A 20,089-nucleotide genomic window follows, 5' to 3' on the forward strand; every position below is an offset into this window, starting at 1 on the left:
TTTGGGGCAGATGCTTTGATGTGTATGAGGACTGTCCCCTGAAGCTGCAGGAGGCCTCTGGGGTGGGCTAAGGGGATCTAAGCTGAGCATCAACAACCTCTGCTATAATAATGGACTAAATCAGTAAGTGAATAAATGATTGAATGGAAAAATGAATGAATGAATGACTAATTGAGGTGAATCAATGAAATAAGCCCAAGGTGAGTGATAGGAAATAAGCAGAAATATGAGATATGAAATAAGGGGAAATGTGAAATAAGAGGAGTGGATCAGGAGTTCCTGTTGTGGCTCAGGGGGTTAAGAACCCAACACAGTGTTCAGAAGGATGCAGATTTGATCCCTGGCCTCACTCAGTGGGGGAAGCATTTGGCGTTGCTGTAAGCTGTGGCTTAGATCACAGATGCAATGCAGATCCATTGTTTCTGTGGCTGTGGTGTAGTCTGGCAGCTGTAGCTCCAATCCAGCCCTTAGCCTGGGAACTTCCATATGCCACATGTACAGCCCTAAAAATAAAAATAAAAAAGAAGAGTGAATAAATGAAATCAGCCCAAGGTTCTTGCTTCAGAGGAGAGAAAGGAAAACTCCTTTGACGTCAGTGGTCTACTAGAACATAGCTGACTGTGTAGCTCTTTTCCCATTCAGGGTTCAGAGTTGTCATGTTGGTAGCTTGGAACTGGCCATGGTGGGAGTATTTACACCATGGAAAGTGGCAAATGCTATAAACCAAAGCCTTATCCCCTGGACATCTGGTTGTCAGTACACACAGCTTGATAGTAAGAGAAGTACCAATAGTTGGTACCAATCTTCCAGTCTCTTTCCACTCAGTCTCCTTACTCTCACTTATTTTTTTCTAAGGCATCTTTCAGGCCCAAGGATGTGTATCAAGCCTTGGAAAATATTTCTGCCCTGACTTCACTGCAGACCCCTGTCCCCATGAGGGCCATTAATCAGCCTAGATTCCTGTCCTCCTCCAACCTAGTGCTTTCAACTATGCCTTGCAAATTAACCAAAAGGATTAATAGCAGCTTTCACTGATGCTCCTTGTGTGGTTCAATTAATTCAAAGGAGGGAGCTGCTTGCCCTCTTTCCAAGGGAAAACTTTTGGTATCATTAACTGTGTAAAGGTATCCCTACTATGGGGGATTTGGGTTTGTGGATGCTTATTAAGCCAGAAAACACAAGGCAATGCTTCTCTTTCACCTCAATGTATTCCTAATCAAGCTGCATGTGAGGGAAATCTTTGCTGGCTAATTTCATCCATTTAGAGAGTAATTTTTGTTGTTAGGAACAGAACCGTAGATCATCCAAGATGGTAGTGATATGAGAGTTCATTGTAGGAGATTTATTTCAGTCTCCTGAACTCAAGGGAAGTGAATGATTGGGCCAGTGGTTATGATATTGATTATCTGAGAATGTGCCGGAAGGTGAAGTGTCTGCCCTATTTGAGGAGAATTGGGACTTTGAGAAAAGGTGGCAGCTCAGAGCTTTTTTTCATTGAAATATAGTTGGATTACAATGTTGGGTTAGTTTCAGATGTACAGCAAAATGAGTCAGATACACACACACACACACACACACACACACACATATACATACATATATATATATTCTCTTTTTAGATTATTTAGGTTATTACAAGGTATTGCATATAGTTCCTTGTACTATACAGTAGGTCTTTTGTGGCTATTTTACATATAGTAGTGTAGATATAATTTAATCCCAAACTCCTGATTTATCCCTTTTCCCCCTTCCTCTTTGATAACTTATTTGTTTTCTATGTCTTTGAGTTTATTTCTGTTTTGTAAATAAGTTCATTTTTGTCATTTTTTTAGATTCCATGTATAAGCAATATCATATGTTTGTTTTTGGCTTACTTCACTTAGTCTGATAGTTTCTAGATTCATCCATGTTACTGCAAATGGCATTATTTCATTATTGCTTATGACTGAGTGATATTCCATTGTGTACCATATCTTCTTTACACTTTCATATTGATGAACATTTAGGTTGCTTCCATGTCTTGGCTATTATAAATAGTGCTGCAGTTAACATAGGGTGTATGTATCTTTTCAAATTAGAGATTTATCTGGATATATGCCCAGGAGTAGTTCTATTTTTAGCTTTTTAAGGACCCTCCATGGTATTGTCCATAGTGGTTGCACCAATTTACACTCCTACCAACAATGTGGAAGGGTTCCTTTTCTCCACCCCCTCCAGAATTTGTTATTCATAGAGTTTTTGATGGTCACCGTTCTGACTGAACACAGAGCTTTTGTACTTTCACTTGATTTGAATAAATGGACCTTTACCCCTGGGTTGTGCCCCCGATGTCTAGAAAGGTGAGCAAGTATAGTGCACTATCAGAAAGAAGGTACAGGTTTGGCTGAGGATGAACATGGAGCTCAGAGCTTACAGAAAATAACACTTGTGCAAGTGCACACACATAAACACAGTATCTTTACATCTGTCATCAAGTTGCATATGGGCCTTAGAGAATTAGCCTCAGTTGAAAATTTTTGTTCTCTCAAGTTCTCTCTCATCTCTGTCTATATCTCACACACATGGGTCCCTTCAGGCTCTTGTCCCTCTTGAGTCCTCCCCCAGTTCTTCTACCATCTTGGCTGCATAATACCAAGTTTTCCCATCTCTTCCATCTCCCAGGAGAGGACACTGTTCCCCTCAGGAATAAGCATTAGTCTGGCAGCACCAAGCATCTACAGACACACAGACCATCTTCTTGCTAATATTGATGGCCTCTCCAAGCAGCAGTTGTTAAGAAAGTTGATGTCTCTTTACAACATTTTCCAAGATTCTTCTTCTAAAATCCTTTATCCTATCAAGGGTGAAAAGAAGAAGGAAGGGGGGATGGAGAGAAGGAGGCAGAGAGGGAAGATAGGAAGGAAGGAAGGAAGGAAGGAAGGAAGGAAGGAAGGAAGGAAGGAAGGAAGGAAGGAAGGAAAGAAGGAAGGAAGGAAGGACAAAGTACTCATTCTCCTTGGCCATGAGCTTGCAGTATGTGTTTATGAGATGCCAGTGGGACATATGGAAAACCTCAGGCCACTAAAAGTTTTGGGGCATAGAAGGCTGGAACATTAGACAATCTTTATTTCCACATGGCCCAAAATTGTTCTTTTTCTCATTCTAAAGTTAAATAGAAGGCTGCTGACTGAGGAAGTCTACAAACTAGGATTCTAGTTCCAACTCTGCTCTAGCTGAGTTGGGGAAGTGAATTTTCTTCCCTAGTTCTCAATTTCTTCACTAGGGTGGTGGAGGGAAGGGAGGAGGGCGAGGAGGAGAGGGGACACTTTAATGGTTTATTGAGGGTTCTGAGCCTGGTGCTTCAGTGTGTTCTCTCAGCATATGTATACAAAATCATGTGCAGTATGTTACTCTCAACCTATTTCACCATCCAGCTGCCACCTTGGCCTTTCATTGGCTCCTTGAACCTGTCAAGCCTTTCCTCCCCTGGGGCTTTGATTGAAGCTGTGACCTCTGCCCAAAGCACTTCCTGTACCCCACCCTCTGTCACACGTGGCTTCCTCTCCTTTATCCTCAAGATATTAGCATAAATGTGACATCCTCCAATATAATGCCCTATCTAGGAGAGATTCCCCTCCAAACACTGAACACAGTTCATAATTATTTTGTTTATCTGTTCTTTTGCTTCTGTTGCCATCCCCCATCCAGCATTAAGCTCCGTAGCTGGCAGACACCTACTTTGTCTTTGTCTTTTCTCTGACTTTTTTACCTTTCAGTTCCCCACCAGCTGGCACCTGGTAAATATACCATTAAACATCTGCTGAATGAGCCGGTGAATTAGTTCTGATTTAGTGGCCGTAAGCTTGAGGTTTGGAAAAGTTAACTCACTCAGTGTCAGACAGCTACAAGTTGGACTCAAGCTCAGGTCCGCCCAATTCCAGAAGGCTCCTTTCTACTACCTAGAGTAGAGCAGCTGGGCAGACTCAGGGAGGGGAATTAGGGAGTGGGTTTCCAAATTTCCCTCCACTCTGCATTTCTCTACAACACTGAGAGAATTTTGAACCCACAGAGAGTTTTGATTTCTTCTCCCCACCCTGTCTTGATGTATTCTAATTATAGGACCAGGCCCCTGGCTGATATACTCTGAAGGAGTTAATTTCACTCTCCCAAATAGGGAATCAACCATCCCTATAATATGTTATTCACTCAGCAGGATCCGACTCTTCCGATGTTATACAGACATTATCTGTTTAATCCTCACCAAACCCATGCGAGTTTGATATCAGTTACACAGTATGATTTCCCTTTAATCAGAGGGGACTGTGGGGAAGGAAAGTTAACCAGAAAGCCCGTAAGTATCATATTTAACTTGAGTACAATGTCTTATATTTTCCAAGCTCAATAGAAGTTAAAAGAAAAAGAAGTAGTGTGTGTGGTTTTAATACTCCAGTGCCTTCCTTCTATGAGGCAAACATATGGAACTAAATACATAATTATCATTCCATCTTAAGTTCACTGCATGGTAGTATTAATAATATGTTACTGTATATAAAGCACTTTAATATAAGATGAAAAACCAAAGGTAGTTTCTTTGTAGCAATTAAGCCCTGAAATGAAAGGATTTGTTCTTAGGCTCTTCACCTCTAAATCACTATGTTTTAATGTTTAAAAAATTTCTAAGAATGCAACTGTTTGAAACCATTCTGCTATTCTGCCACATTTTCACTATAGGAATGTTAAACTTCACACGTGTGCACACACACGTACACACACACTGTTGTTGACATGAGGAAATATGATCACATATGTTAAGTGCTGGGCGTGATGCCTAGTTCACAGCAGGCATTTAATAATGCTACCAACAGATAATTCCTCCTAACATTTCCTTGTACAAGTGTTGATTACACACTTAGGATTCTTGCCCCAGAGAAATGCACATGTATAAACACCACACAGACCTCTGCATTAATTAAGAAGGAACTGAACATAAATACTCCATCTCAGTGATTTGGGAAGATACAGAGGAGATCCCTGTTGTACAGGTAAGGAAACGACCATCTCTACATCATACCACAGGGCCTTGGGCCCCGCCACTCCATTCTTTCTTGTGGAAGAAGTCAAACCAAAGGTGTTATCACAACATAGCACAAAAGGCTGAGCCATCCAGTAGAGTATGATGATACCTCCATTTAAGCGTTGAACAATTAAAATCATGTCCTCCTTATTCCTACCAATACTAAGATCTGACAAGCAAATGCACACTGTGGGGATAAAGATCTGATTCCCTTCAGCCTTGGTTCTGTGTGTATCATCCCCAGATTTCACAGTGGGTTACAGTAGCTTCTAAATGCCTCCTCAAGTCCCATTGGTGATATAAACTAGACAGAAAAGCAAACAAAGCAAAAATGATTAGTTTTTCTGGATGGTTCACCAGGGCTGATGGTCATATAGATTTAGCTAGGGAGTAAGTCTAAATTTCCTCTGTTATGTCCTGCAAGATCTTGCCAGAAAGCTCATCTACTGACAGTAATAACTTTTGTTAACATTTATTGAGTGCTTTTTCTGTGCCAGGATCTATTCCAAATGCTTTACACACATTAACACATATGAACACATCTATTGTAGCTTTTGGTTAAGTTGTTTCCATTTAAAAATACTGATTTTTAAAAAGTAATAACTTGGTGGATTCTGGCTCAAGATGACACAGTAGGAAGATCCTGAGTTCACCTCCTCCCAAGGACACACAAAAACTACCACCACATATAGAACAACTATCTCCTTGAGAGCAACCTGAACACTAGAAAGAACAGGTTTTCCAAAACTAAAGCTATAAGGAAAAGGCTACCTCAAGATGGGTAGAAGGAGCAGAGACCTGGTCTAGTCAGAATCTATACCCCTGGTTTCCTGACCCACAAGAGGAAATATCAGAGCCATGGCATTTTCCCCTGAGGAGTGAGGGGTTCGAGCCCAACATTGGGGTCCCCAGTGTGAGGGACCTGCATCCAGGAAAATGAGCTCCAGAACATCTGGCTTTGAAAGCCAGTGGGACTTATGTCCAGGAGAGCTGGAGGACTATAGGAAACTGAGACTTTGTTCTGGAAAAGCTCACACACACACTCACTCTCTACAAGTCCCAGGGCAGGGGCAGCAGCTTAAAAAGTACCTGTGTCATAGGAGAAGGAATTCATTGACTAGATTTAGGGTATTCACAGGAGGGGCAGAGATCTGGTGGAACTTTCTCATGGGACAGAAGCACTGCCAGGTGCCATTTTTTTTAAACTCTGTTTCTACCTACCAGGCCTGGTACTGGCATATACCTTTTCTTTCACTCTCCATCAGCTTAGCCAACACTGTGTGAATCACCCTGACATTTTCCTGAGGACCTACCCTGCCCAACCTGCAAATCTCAGGTGATTCCTCCAAAGCAATTGCTACCACATTCCACCCAGCAGACATCCCCAGCTGGCACTGGTATCCCTTCAAAATGCCTCCTGCACCAAGGGTCCAACCCCACGTACCAGCACACCCACAATAATCTCAGTTGGGCCTCAAAGCTACTTCAGAAAGTGAAGGAATAGAAAAGATATTCTATGCAGATGGAAACAAAAAGCAAGCTGGAGTATTAATACATATCAGATGAAATAGACTTTAAAACAGTCTGTAAAAAAACAAAAAGAAGGGCATTACATAATAATTAAAAAAATAATTCAACAAGAGGCTATAACACTTGCAGATATATTTATTTTTTTTTATTTTAGGGCTGCACTCATGGCATAAGGAGGTTCCCAGGCCAGGGGTCCAATCAGAGCTGTAACTGCCGGCCTACAGCATAGCCACAGCAACACCGGATCTGAACCACATCTGCAACCTACATCACAGTTCACGGCACTGCCGAATCCTCAACCCACTGAGCAAGGCCAGGGATTGAACCTGAATCCTCATAGATGCTAGTCCGATTCGTTTCCGCTGAACCATGAAAGGAACTCCCTGTAAATATCTTTGTACCCAACACTGGAGCACCTAAACACATAAAGCAAAAATTAACAGACATAAAAGAAGAAATTGATAGTAATTCAGTAATTGTAGAGGACTTTAACACCTCACTTACATCAATGGATAGGTCATTCAGATAGAAAGAAAATCATTAAGGCCTTCCATGACACATAATATCAGATTGACTTAATATATACAAACTGTTCCACCCCATGAGAGCAAAACGTTTTTCTCAAATGCACTTAGAACATTCTCCAGGATGGAGCACATGTTAGACCACAAAATGAGTCATGATAAATTTCAGAAGACTGAAATCATATCAAGCATCTTTTTTGACTACAATAGTATAAAACTAGAATCTAGTTATAAGGAAAAAACTGGGAGAAACACAAAGACTTAAAGGCTAAACAACATGCTACCAAACAGGCTTCTTCTGATCAATGGGTCACTGAAGAAATCGAAAAATACCTGGAGACAAATGAAAATGGAAACAGCATTCCAAAATCTATGGGAAACAGCAAAGGCAGATATAAGAAGAAAGTTTACAGTGACACAGACCTACATCAGGAAACAAGAAAAGTCTCAAACAATCTAACATTATACCTATAGGAACTAGATAAAGAAGAACAAAGCCCAAAGCTAGTAGAAGAAATGAAATAATGGAGATCAAAGTGATAATAAGTGAATAGAGGCTGAAAAACAATAGAAACAGTCAATGAAACTAAGAGCTGGTTCTTTGAGAAAATAAAACTCTAAAACCTCCAGACTCATCAAGAAAAAAAGAGAAAGGGCCTAAATGAATAAAATCAGAAATGAAAGAGGGAAAGTTACAACTGACACCACAGAAATACAAAGGATCCTAAGAGATTACTATGAACCATTATATGCCAACAAAAGAAATGGATAAATTCCTAGAAATGTACAGTTTCCTGAGACTGAATCAGGAAGAAACAGAAAATCTGAACAAGACTGGTCGCTAGTAATGAAATCGAATCAGTAATCTAAATAAATAAATAAAAATAAAAACAGACCCCAACAAACAAAAGTTCAGAACCAGCCAGCTTCACAGGTGAATTAAGCACCCTTCCCATGGTCACATTCCAGAGCCCATGCACTTAACCCTTATGCAATAACTCCTCTCGCTATGTAAGGTGAGCTGGTATACCTAGTGGGGACCCTAAGCTACTGTAAGAAGCTGAATTCCAAAATTAAAATTTAAAATATTGGGAGTATTACAGCATTGATTAGTGTTAAGTGCAGTGGACTAACTTTCTTTGGAAAAGAGCAGGAAATTCTTTTGTTTGCTTGCTGTCTTTGGCCAGATGTATCTTCTCTCTGGAAGACTTATCTGAATTTCTGCTCTTAATTTTCAGTTCTAATTCCCACAGATCCAGGTTCTGTCTGTACCAGGATAGACTATGACACTAATTGGTAACCTTTTAGCAGTTGACTTAGAAAGCTAACACAGAGCTGTAACCAACAAGGGGGCTTGAGGCTGACATATACTGAGACCTTATGCTATGAAATGGCACCTCTTAAATCTTTTCCTCTACTGGTCAACTCTAAAATTCTGTATCTTTTTAAAAATTGATACTATTTCATACTAATATGTGGAGTCTAAAAGTAATAATAATAATAACCTTCATATAAATAGAAAAGACCAGATTTGTGGTTACCAGAGAGGCAGAAGGGGGGTGGGATTGTGGAATTGGATGAACGTGGTCAAAAGGTACAAACTTCTCATTATAAGACAAATAAGTCCTGGGTATGTAATTACACTATGATGACAATAGTTAATAATGTTGTATATGTGAAAGTTGCTAAGAGGGTAGATCTTAAAAGTTCTGATCACAAGGAAAAAAAATTATGTTGTACACCTAAAACTAATATAATGTTATATATCAGTTATATCTCAATAAAAGAAAAATGTTTTTTTTAATGTCAAAAAATTTTTAAAAACTATACTATTTCAAAAGACAAAAACTTTTTATGGCAGAAAATACAGATAAAAAGAAGCAAGCAAGGAGGCATTCCAAATTCTTCCCTGGTGGGTATAACCATCATTAATCCCTCCATGTGCAGCTTTCCAGAGAGATTACCTCTCTACCTTCTGAGGCATGACAGCTCTTTACACAGACAGCTGGTTTCAAACACAGACCTTTTGTCCTTTTGTTTAATTTTTCCACAAACAAAATTACTCCAGCTTTCCAGACAATTTTTTCAGACCCCAACCCTTCCTTGCATTCCACACCATCCACCCAAGACTTCATTCCAGCCTGAGCCAAACATGATGCCACACTTTAAAAACACCATAGCTTCCTTCAATGTAGATGCTAAGCCCCTATATATATCTCATGAGATAAAAGCCATCCTAATCCCCACCTTCTCTTTTGTGTGTCTTTGTTCTCCACAGCTTTTTGCCATCTTTGCATTTGCAACATGCGGTGGCTATTCCGGAGGCCTGCGGCTGAGTGTGGACTGCGTCAACAAGACAGAAAGTAACCTCAGCATCGACGTAGCGTTTGCCTATCCATTCAGGTAGGGAATGGCGACCAGTGCTTGTTCAGCTCCCCAAGAGGGAGAGCACTTCCTTCCTTCTGTGGTTTCTTTCTTTTCTTTTCTTTTTTTTTTTTTTTTTTTTAGGTTTCAATGGAGTATAGTTGGCTTACAATATTGTATTAGTTTCATATGTACAGCAAAATGGATCAGTTATACATATAAATATATCCATTCTGTTTTCCCATATAGGTTATTACAAACAATTGAGTAGATTTTAATGTGCTATCCGGTAGGCTCTTGTTAATCATCTACTTTATACAGTAGCGTGTAGATATTATACCCACCCTCCCAATTCTTCCTTTCCCCAACAGTTTCATCCATAGTAACTGTAAGATTAGTTTTGAAATCCATGAGTTTGTTTCTGTTTTATAAGTTCTTCTGTGATCATTTTTGTCCTTCTCTGGTTCTTAAAAAATGCAATCATGGAGTTCCCGTCGTGGCTCAGCAGAAACGAATCCGACTAGGAACCACATGGGGTTGCGAGTTCGATCCCTGGCCTCGCTCAGTGGGTTAAGGATCCGGTGTTGCCATGAGCTGTGGTGTAGGTTGCAGACGCGGCTCAGATCCTTCATTGCTGTGGCTGTGACATAGACAAGTAGCTACATCTCCAATTGGACCCCTAGCTTGGGAACCTCCATATGCCACGGGTGCAACACTAAAAAGACAAAAGACAAAAAAAGAAAAAAAAAATGCAATATCCCAGGGATTTCTGGGTTCCTAAAAAAAAGGATTCTGCCTGAGCCCAAAAAATACCCAAGCAAATAAAATTCCCAGCCAACACCCTGTGGAAAAGTTATTCCCTTGTATCAACAAACCACAATTAACTTTCTTACCCCACAAAAAATGCTACAAATGGCCCAGTATTGGGGTCATCAATGAGGAAACCTCAGTTGTACAATTCCTTCTTCTCCATCCATATTTCTAATCGCAGGGTCTCCAAAATTCTAGAATTGTGTCACCTCTAATTTCATATTGACTATGCAGTCCTTGCTGATGATGTGTTTAATGATGTTAATATCTAATGTTGTTTCTATGTGCCACACATTGTGCCTAGCTCTTTACCTGTTTAATCTCATTATCTCATTGCCTTTAGGGAGAGTACCTCATTTTCAAATTATTCTTGCCCTTTTCAAATCAGAAAACTGAAGCACAGATACATTAGCCCACATTCCTTTGGCCAGTAAGTGGCAGCATCAGTGTTTGAGCCCATCCAGGTTGAGCCCAGAGCTCACATCTCTATTCCTGTACTTAAATTGTTTGAGATAACTCTTTCAACCTCTTTATAAATTCACTATGAAAGATAATACCTGTCTATAAAATGATGATTAAATACCTACCAAGACTTGTCCCATATAAGACAGCTTGTGATTCTGATCCATGTACCCAAAGTAAATGAATCAAATTCAATTTTTAAATAATTTGTTTCTGTAAAGCTACCAAATACTTGGTACCAAATAACTGGTGTGATTTTTGAAAACTACTTTCAACATAATATTTTGGCATCTTATTAGTATACTCTCTTGTGTGCACTTTAATTTTGCAGACATTTATTGAATATTTGTGTTGTGCCAGACACAGTGCTGGCTTTGGAATTACAGAGAAAAGTAGAAATTAGCCCCTAAAACCTTTTATTAAACAGGCAAATACAATAAAAGGTGAATTCTGAATCCTTAGCTCCTAGCTCAGGGATACCCACAAGTAGCCAATTCTCTAATGTTCTGGATGATAAATGGCATGGATAAAAAAGCAAAGAAAATGTAATGTAATACAACAGCCTTTTCCTTATTAAAAAAAAAAAAAAAAAAAAAACAGGCAAATACAGTGTTTTCCAAATCTTTCCCATGGAGCCCTAGATGTTTAGTGTTTCTGAAAAGAAAGGAAGAGAGGAAGAAAGTAAGAAGAAATGGACAGAACCTAGAAGGGAGAAAGAGAAGGCGGGAAGAAGGGAGAGAAGGAGAATTTTTAAATTACATGATAAAGTAAGTTTAAGAAATACTTCTTGGCGCTTTGCCTTTCTAATACACATTTTGAATCACCAAGAACATCGTGTTTCCCCAAAAATATATTTGACCATAGAAACCCTTTCTCACCAAGCATCTCAGAAGATTTGTATATCTTGGAACACATCCTTAATATATTGAGTGAAGAGTTTAGAGGCTATGAGAGTAAATGTTTTCATGGCAAATTTTAGTTTTGAAAACTCAGAGTAATAAATGAATGAATAGATGTGCAAATACTTATCGCAAGGCTGTAATGTGCCAAACACTGTGCTAGACACTTTCATGTATATCATATCACATAGTTATTACACCATCTCTATGAAGGGGATTCTAGGATTCCGATTGAGAAGACTGAACTAAGAGAAATTTTGTCAACATCACAAAGAAAATCAAACCCAAACTTTGGGATGTCCTATGTTCTAAAATATAATCCCCTGATTGAATAAAAGCTAAAGAAAGCAATGTTCAGGCTGTTTGAAGTGTTATGGTAGAGCCAAAAATTATGATGGAGTAAAGCAAGAAAGTTGAAAAAGTGGTTTGGGGCAAGACTTTAGAAGACCTTGAATGCTCAAGTGATTGAATAGGGAGTAGTTAAAAATGGTAACGAGAGAGTAATAAGGAAAATCATTTCAAAGTTGGGAAGATAAGTTTAGATTTATTCCTACCCAGTTTGAGGTGTTTTCTGTCAGGAAGTTTCGTGTTCGAACCTCATATAAGAAAGAAGAGGGGAAGCTTAGAAATGGAGCTCCAGGAGTCATCTCCATGGAGTGAAAAGTGAGTCCTGGACAAAGAGAGGTCATTGAGAGAGATGGAAGAATGAGCACACAGGGCAAGATGCCCACCCATAAAAGAGGAATGACTGAGGGGGACCGAGAAGAGCCAAATGGAAAAGGGGTGGGACAACCAGCAATGGTAGGCTTCATGGAAGGTAGGAAAACATCGTGCATGAGTGGTACCACTCAGGTCTTCAAAGTGAGGGAGTGAAAACTAAGCAAAGGCCGGTGGATATAATGAATGGTGGGCATTAAGGAATTTCATGAGCTATATCAGTAGGAAAGAAAGCATGCCATGCTGGTGGAGAATGGGACATAGAATTTGGTAGGTTTTCCCTCAGACAAGTAAAATGCAAAATGTTGGAGTTCCCATCGTGGCACAATAGTTAACAAATCCAACTAGGAACCATGAGGTTTCAGGTTTTATCCCTGGCCTTGCTCAGTGGGTTAAGGATCCGGCATTGCCATGAGCTGTGATGTGGGTCACAGGCTCGGCTCAGATCCTGCATTACTGTGGCTCTGGCGTAGGCCAGCAGCTACAGCTCCAATTAGACCCCTAGTCTGGGAACCTCCATATGCCACAGGAGCAGCTCCAGAAAAAGCAAAAAGACAAAAATAAAAAAAATTTTTAAATGCAAAATGCTAAGGCTGCAACTATTTTCCCTTCGGTCTGCATGAGATGATGTTTGTGAAGAAAGACAGCAAGTTTGTTAATGACCTTCTTATAGAGAAAGTGTTCATCTCCTGCTTCTTGAAAGTAATCAGCTCATTTCATGACATGATAATAAACTTGCCACCTTAGCTAGACAGTAATAAAGGTTTCCATAATAAAGGCATAAAAATCTTCCATCACTTGAGAACAGTTGAATATAGAAAATAGTAGCAGATTCATAATGAAAAATAAATTAAGTTGTTATATCACTTCCATGTCTTGAGACCACAATCAGGATAAAAAAATAATAAGCTTTCTGTCAACTTCAAACATTCTTATAGATATGGGAGTAGTAATCACTGCTTTTGATAATTAACAAATTAGTAATCACTGCTTTTGATAATTAACAAAATATTAGGATTAATTTATCCTAATATTTATTGTTGAATTTTCCTAAGTAGTTCAAAATTATAAACAACTTATATGTCTAAAAATAGGGAATCAGTTAAATAAAATATGGTAGGCAGCCACTAAAAGTCATTTTCTCAAATAACATTTAAAGACATATGAAATGCTCTTGGCATTGTATTAGGTGACAAAGCAGACTACAAAATTATTTGTGTATAGATATATGTCATGATTCAAAACGTTGTTTTATTTTATACTGTAGTACATACTCCCATTGTCCATCTCTCTCTGTCCCTCACATTTCACATCTATACTTTTTACTGAAAGCCCACATGTCTGTGAAAGTACTTCATGTAGCCACAGGCACTTTCTTGGTCAATATGCGGGTCAGGCAAAAAAGGCTAGGGAGTTCATGTCTCCTGGAGCAACCCTCATACAAAGACATTCTAAGTGAGGATAAATACCCCAACTTCCTCACCTCCGATGGGGTGTAACTCTAAGCCATGTTCCATACCCATCTTTCAGAAATACCCAGCAGGGTAGCTCCGCCCACAGTGGAGCTGGTTATTAACAAACCTTTTATTACCTACTTTACCTTTCCTGTCTCAATTCTCCACTGCCCTAATGGTGTTTCCAGAGATGATTCCTCCAAAAACAAGTTGCCCTCAAATCTTGATCTCAGAGTCTGCTTCTGAGCAGTCCACCCTCAGACACTACCACTGTGTGAACTACAAACATTAAAGGAAGTGGATGGATGAATGCGTGGGTGAGTGGATAGATAGATGGATGGATATATAGATGGAGGCATGGATGGGTGGATGGATGGATGGATGGAGAGATGAAGAGAGAGAAGTAATAAATAAAGACAGATCACTGTTTCTTCTCACTCTAAATCCTGTTGCACAGTGTTGCTCATGTGAAAAGCAGCTTGGAAAAAATCAAAACTTTCAGAAACATCTCCTTTAGTGGTTTTCAATTCAGGTTTCATATTGGAAGCCATGATTGGTTTTCTCTGTCCGTGTTATTTTAGCATATGTGGTAGGTCTTTTCCTTTTTGTAGTCATAGTAGCATGTACTTCAACCTTAATTTCTGAAAAATAGATGATCACTTAGATTTGAAAGGTGATCCCTGAGGCCCCCAGAATGAATTTGTCTAAGACATAGTCTATACTTTCTCCATCCCAAATATCTTCTCCAAATTTGGCGATTTAACCACATAGCTTTTCTCTTAGGGTAACAACAAAAACCATGTCATATTTTATGGAGATTATGTGATGAACACTGCATCAAATGGTTAGTTTATCTCTAGGTGGTGAGATTATGAATCCATCGAGTATTCTTTGTACACTTGTCCACATTTTCCAGATTTTCTACAATAAGTTTTATGACTTTTTACACTACAAATCTACTGAAGCACATAATGCAGGTTGAACTCTAGAGATGAATTACCTAGGTTCCATCCCTACTCTGGAACTTAACTTGCTATGTTTTGTTGAAACTGTTGCTCACCATCTCTGTTCCTTGTCCATAACACAGAGACAGTGTTACCTATTTCAGAGTAGTGTTGTATTAAATGAATCATATGTAGGAAATGTTTAAAATAAGTCCTGGCACTCCATAAGTTCTCTCTTAGTGTTTTATTTTCACTTTCATGACCAGGAAACAGTAATTTAAAAAGAGAGCTGAAGAAGATGATTATTCTAGTTAATTAGCAAAATTACCCTCAAGACAATGAAATGACCCCTTTATTATGTTATATTTTACCCAGGATGGGAGCTTCCCCAACCCTCTCTCTCTTAAGATGCAAACAGAGAGAGATCTTACATATTTAATGGTGCTGCATTTATTACCTTGCTTTTTAATTCTTTAATGCTTATTTTGGTTGTCCTGGAAGGTATTATTATCATCAGGCCTGAAATTTTTTCCCATTAAACTAATGGGAGAATGAAAGCCTCCCAAGGTACAGAATGGAAGGTGTTCAGTGGCCCCAGCATGACATTCCCAGGGTTGTTGGGCATGAGCGGGATGGGCAAATGGGACTCCAAGTCTGATCCTTGTGATCCTTAAAGCAGAATTTGATGATGGGTCTTCCATGTTGAGGGAAAGGCCAGCCGGGCCAGCTTACTGGGTACTGGCTGCATGAGCAGTGTCATGTCCTCTTTATGACTCTAGCCACTTGCTCTGATTCACCCACTCTCTTTGGAATGTGGAGCCAAGTGGAGGTGGGTGCCAGAAAAGCGGCAGAGTTTAGGCCATTATCCTGTAATGCCAGCTCTGCCACAGGGGAAAGCGTTTCCCCCTGAAGATCCTTACCCTAGAGCAATGGCATTAAACTTTTTTTTATCATAATGGCCAATTTGAGGGGAATAGAAGTGTGAAGGGCTGCCATTTTTTATATCTTATGTTCCAGAAATGCTGCATTTGCAAGTATATTTGAGTATGTGTTTATTGGGTTTCACACTTTGGGGCTCAAATTTCAAAAACTTTATATAACTCCTGTATCTCATGTTATTATTATGCCTTGAAATAAATTTTGTATGTGGTGAGACCTGGTGGTTCTCTGGAGCAGAGTGCTGGGGAGAGTGGAAGGTTGTGTAGCCAAAGGATTGAGGTAAATCTCTGGCCAAACCCTTGGCTTAACCAAGCTCTACCACCCAGCAGATGGGCAAGTTAGAGTCTCCCTGAGCCTAGGGTTCTGTATTCTAAGAAATAAGAGTACTTTCCTTAGAGTACAGTTGTGACCATTCAGTTAGGTCATACAAGTTGTTTGTGTAAAGGTCTGGCCCACATCAAGTGTTCACTACATTGTATATTCCTTGTTGTTAATTGCATGGATAGACTTGGTGCAAGGAATTGGCCCAGGGTACAGTTGTAGACCAAGGACAAGGACTGTCCTATTTGGAGATATCTCCAAGGAACAAAGGATCCATCATTTTCAGGGAATGTCTGCAGAGATTACAGAAAAATGTGGCACACTGGTGGCTGCCATGGAATGGGTTAAATTAAAAAATTAGAGAATGAGCAATTAATTTATTCCACCCCTGCCACACTGTTGGCCTTGCAGTCTGAGTTACTACTAGGTGGATCATTTTGTTGCAATTCTTTGTCAAAAGGAGAGTGGTGGGGAATTCCATACAAGGATGTCTTAGTTTGGCTTCTCCCAAAAGCACACACCAAGACAAGGATCTGTAGTTTTCTTGGTAGGTAATCCCTGGAAATACCATTAAGGCACAGAGTGGTATGACAAGGAAGTGAAGAAAGCCTGTGAAGAGTGGATTAACAAGCGAGGTACCATGGTGGGCACCTGGGGAGATGAAGACTTCCATACTTCAGGGTAATTCTAGCTAGCAAGTGATGAAGCTAGGGTCATTATCCAGCAGCACCTGCTAGCCATTGGTCAAAAGCTGCACCTACAGGGGTTATGTCCCTGGCACTGCATCTAGACCAAACATACCCTAGCAGCCTGTGAAAGCCTTCAAGTTGAGATCATGATGCTTGCATTAGAAAGCCATCATTGTATACAGAAATGGTGAGTACCAGAGAGGTGTGGGTGGGCAACCAATGGCCTCTCACACAGTGAACAAACTCTTTAATCATCTTTCCTAGATCTGTGACTGATCCCTTGTTGGATCATTTATTCATTCTTTCCAAAAATATTTATTGAGTGCTTAGTCTACAAGGCCCTGAACTACATAGACACTTTGGAAGTATTGGTTGGTAAAGTGGACACTTCCCTCATAAAATTTCCCTTCCCTCATAAAATTTTCAATCATTTGGGAACAGGAAGAAGGCAGAAAAGGGGGGGACAAAGAACACAGGTGCACACACACTCACACACTTAGAGTAGAGGTGACTTACAAGAAAAGGTGTGCATTGTACAGAAATGTACAATCAGGGTCGGTGGGAATGGAAGGGGTTAAAGGACCCCTCCCTGTATAGGAGGATCCAGAAGGGCCTCCCTGAGGAGGTGGCATTTAAGCCAGTCAGAAGATGAGAGGGAGAATGTTCTAAGCCAAGGGAACAGCATGGGCAGTGTGATGATGAAGAGAAGAGGGGGAGAAGCTGCGCTGTGTGCATGAGCTGGGTGGGGAGAGCCTCTCTGATGAAGTGACAGTGGAGTTCAGACCTACAAGAATTAGAGAGAGAGAAAGAGCTATGATCCTTGGAGTTACCAGAGAGTGTATTCTAGGGAGAGGGAAGAGCCAGGGCAGGGACCTGATATCTGGGTTTGGGAAGAGTTGGGGAACCTGCGAGGGGGAGGAGGAAGGGAGGCAGGAAATGAGCTTGGAGAAGCAGGCAGCAGCTGGACCACATTGGGCCCTAAGAGCTAACAAGAGGAACTGGGATCTTACACTGAGTGCGATGCAAAGTCCTTGGAGGTTTTAAACAGTGGAACCATGCAATGTATGCTTTTAGCAGATCTTTTTTTGCAGCTATGAAAATAGTTTTTTGGGAGCATGGGGCAGGGAGAAAGTCAGGAGGCCAGTTAGACAGCTGCAGCCATCTGGGGATGGGGTGGTGGGGGCGTAAACACAAGTGGAGGCGGGGGAGAGGGAACTGTATGGTCCATCACACATCAGACTTGCCTGGTCATCCATGTCTCGCCTCTTAAGAAAATTTGCATCTACACCCCAGCCCAGTTTGTCATCTTTTCCCAGGTTTTTCCATCACTTTTGTGAGTGCTGTTGGGTAGCATTTGGTCAATATAGGGATCAACTTTCATATTTTAAGTTTTTTGTTCTTGACGTTGGCCTTGGGTACCCTTGGAGGGGGTTCACTAGTTTTTCAGCACTGTATGAGGATATCATCCAGAACAGTCAAAATGCAAGCTGCCAGCTGACTTAACTTGGATGAAAACTTACACCATCAGGACCTGTTTGTGAAGGCATTTCTTATAGCAGTAAGAAATATATGAAGTAGATAATAATCCCACTTTGTGGAGTATGGTTTGAAACAAGTCATTGACTAGTACCAGTAAGAAAGAGACCTCAGGACAGGTGATTCAATTTTAAAAATTTAACCTAGGGAACAAGGGAGGCAGGGCTTGGATGCTCAGATCAGAGGACAACCCAGAGATTAGTGACTGTGAGAATTCACCACCACCACGAGGTCAGAGCCTGGGGTGGCAAAGTTAGGCCCTTGAGCCAGATCCAGCCAGCCTGCAGCCTGCTTTTAAATAGTTCAAGAGCTGAGAATGGTTTTTACATTTTTTTTAACGATGATCTTTGAAACATTAAAGTTATATAAGTATCTACAAAATATCCTTGGTTTTTACCTTTTGGCCCATCAAGCCACAAGTATTTATTACTGTCTGTCCCTTTATAAAGAAAGGTTTACTGAGCTGTGGGAAAGAGGCATAAAGGGAGGAGGTGCTCTTATTAGAGCTTAGGATGGGCTCCTGTGTGGCAGGAGCTGGGACTGTGGAGAGAGAAGGTGTCCAGATTACCATGAGCCAAGATGCCTATTGCCCAAAGCAGCAAGAAAAAGGGGAAGGGTGATTCTGGCTTCTCCCTTGCTCCTGCCCTCCAGTCTCCCACCAGAGCTCCCCACTGGCCTAACCGAACTGGAAGCCACATGGTAAGGAAATCAGGCCCCTGAGATGCAGAGCAGGGGAGAAGCAGGTCATGGAATTGAGGCAGTGACCAGCACAGAGTGCCTCGCTAAACCTCAGTTTCCTTGTCTGCAAAATGAGCAAACTGGATTGAAGCTTTCTTAAAACCTTTCACTCTATAAAAGCAGAAATACAGCCACAGCTGCTTCTGAGAGAGCAAGAGAAAATGTAAAAATTCAACAAAATTACTTTATATACTTTTTCTTTCAGCCTCATAGGGCTTGTTCTGAGATTTGTCCTATTTCGGCAAAACTCTGAACAGGGCTTTTCAAACCAGGATTGGGGCACGTACTGAAAATAATTGTAGGTTATGTAATCAAAGCTGTTGTTTCTGTTGAGCTCCCTTAGGGAGGTGACAAGTGGCAGAGATTAAATCAGTGTATGCTGGGTGAACCTTTTATGTAGTTCTCAGTCTCACTGTGTGTAATTGTATAGAGCAGGGGTGGCCAGAACCTCATTTCCTGGGAGAAGCTCTACCCCCTAGAAAAACGCAAACATTGCCTTTCTTCCAAGTTATAAAAACACGTTCTCGTTCTTTTCAGCAGTTTTCGTTCCTAGGGGTGGGGGATGGGGTTGAGTTGCCTAGAAAAGAACAAAGGAATTCAGCTATAGCAGCAGCCTGGGAATGTCAGAAGGAAACATCCCACTCACATCTGTCTGTATGTCCCTTGGAAATGTTAGGTGCCTGCTCCATCCCAGTAACCCCCATCTCTGCTTCCTTCTCTGTGGGAACCAGAGGAATGTTGAGGCATTCTTTGCCTCCCCTGGAGCTATCAAGCACGTGACCAGAAGTCACACAGTAGACTGTAGGCGGTCCAGCTGTTGTCAGTTGAGTGCTCAGACCTGTGTGCCCCCTTCTTATCTCCACCCATCCCTGAGAGAGAGGCACATTGGTGAGCTGCAAAAGGAAGTGAATTCTCCAGGGACCAGGAGAAAAAGGAGGCAAATGTTCAAGCTGCCTGCTTGCCAGATGCTCAGCAGTCAGAACTGAAAAGGAAATATATGGGGGCCTGGGGCTTCAAATGGTGACTACTGTGAGGCTGGAATTTGCTTTCCTTCTCCCTCTTCCAGGATCCAGCTGTGGGAATGCAGAGACCTGGCTGGGAGTCAGGAC

The 20,089-nt window shown here is 40.8% G+C and overlaps 1 protein-coding gene across 2 annotated transcripts in view; it reads left to right on the forward strand.

Moving 5' to 3' along the window:
* SYNPR (synaptoporin) overlaps positions 1–20,089 on the forward strand; it is a 323,932-nt gene that overhangs the window by 193,244 nt on the left and 110,599 nt on the right. For both annotated transcript variants that reach the window (XM_084988846.1, XM_084988847.1), the window contains one exon: positions 9,386–9,510. In XM_084988846.1, coding sequence (XP_084844972.1) covers positions 9,386–9,510 — 125 coding nt within the window. The remainder of the gene's footprint in view (positions 1–9,385; positions 9,511–20,089) is intronic.

This window comes from Sus scrofa, chromosome 13, assembly GCF_054392235.1.
Source record: "Sus scrofa isolate SSC_HxYL_T2T_F1_AM1 chromosome 13, Sscrofa_HxYL_maternal_Yorkshire_Landrace_v2.0, whole genome shotgun sequence".
NCBI classification, from domain to species: Eukaryota; Metazoa; Chordata; class Mammalia; order Artiodactyla; family Suidae; genus Sus; species Sus scrofa.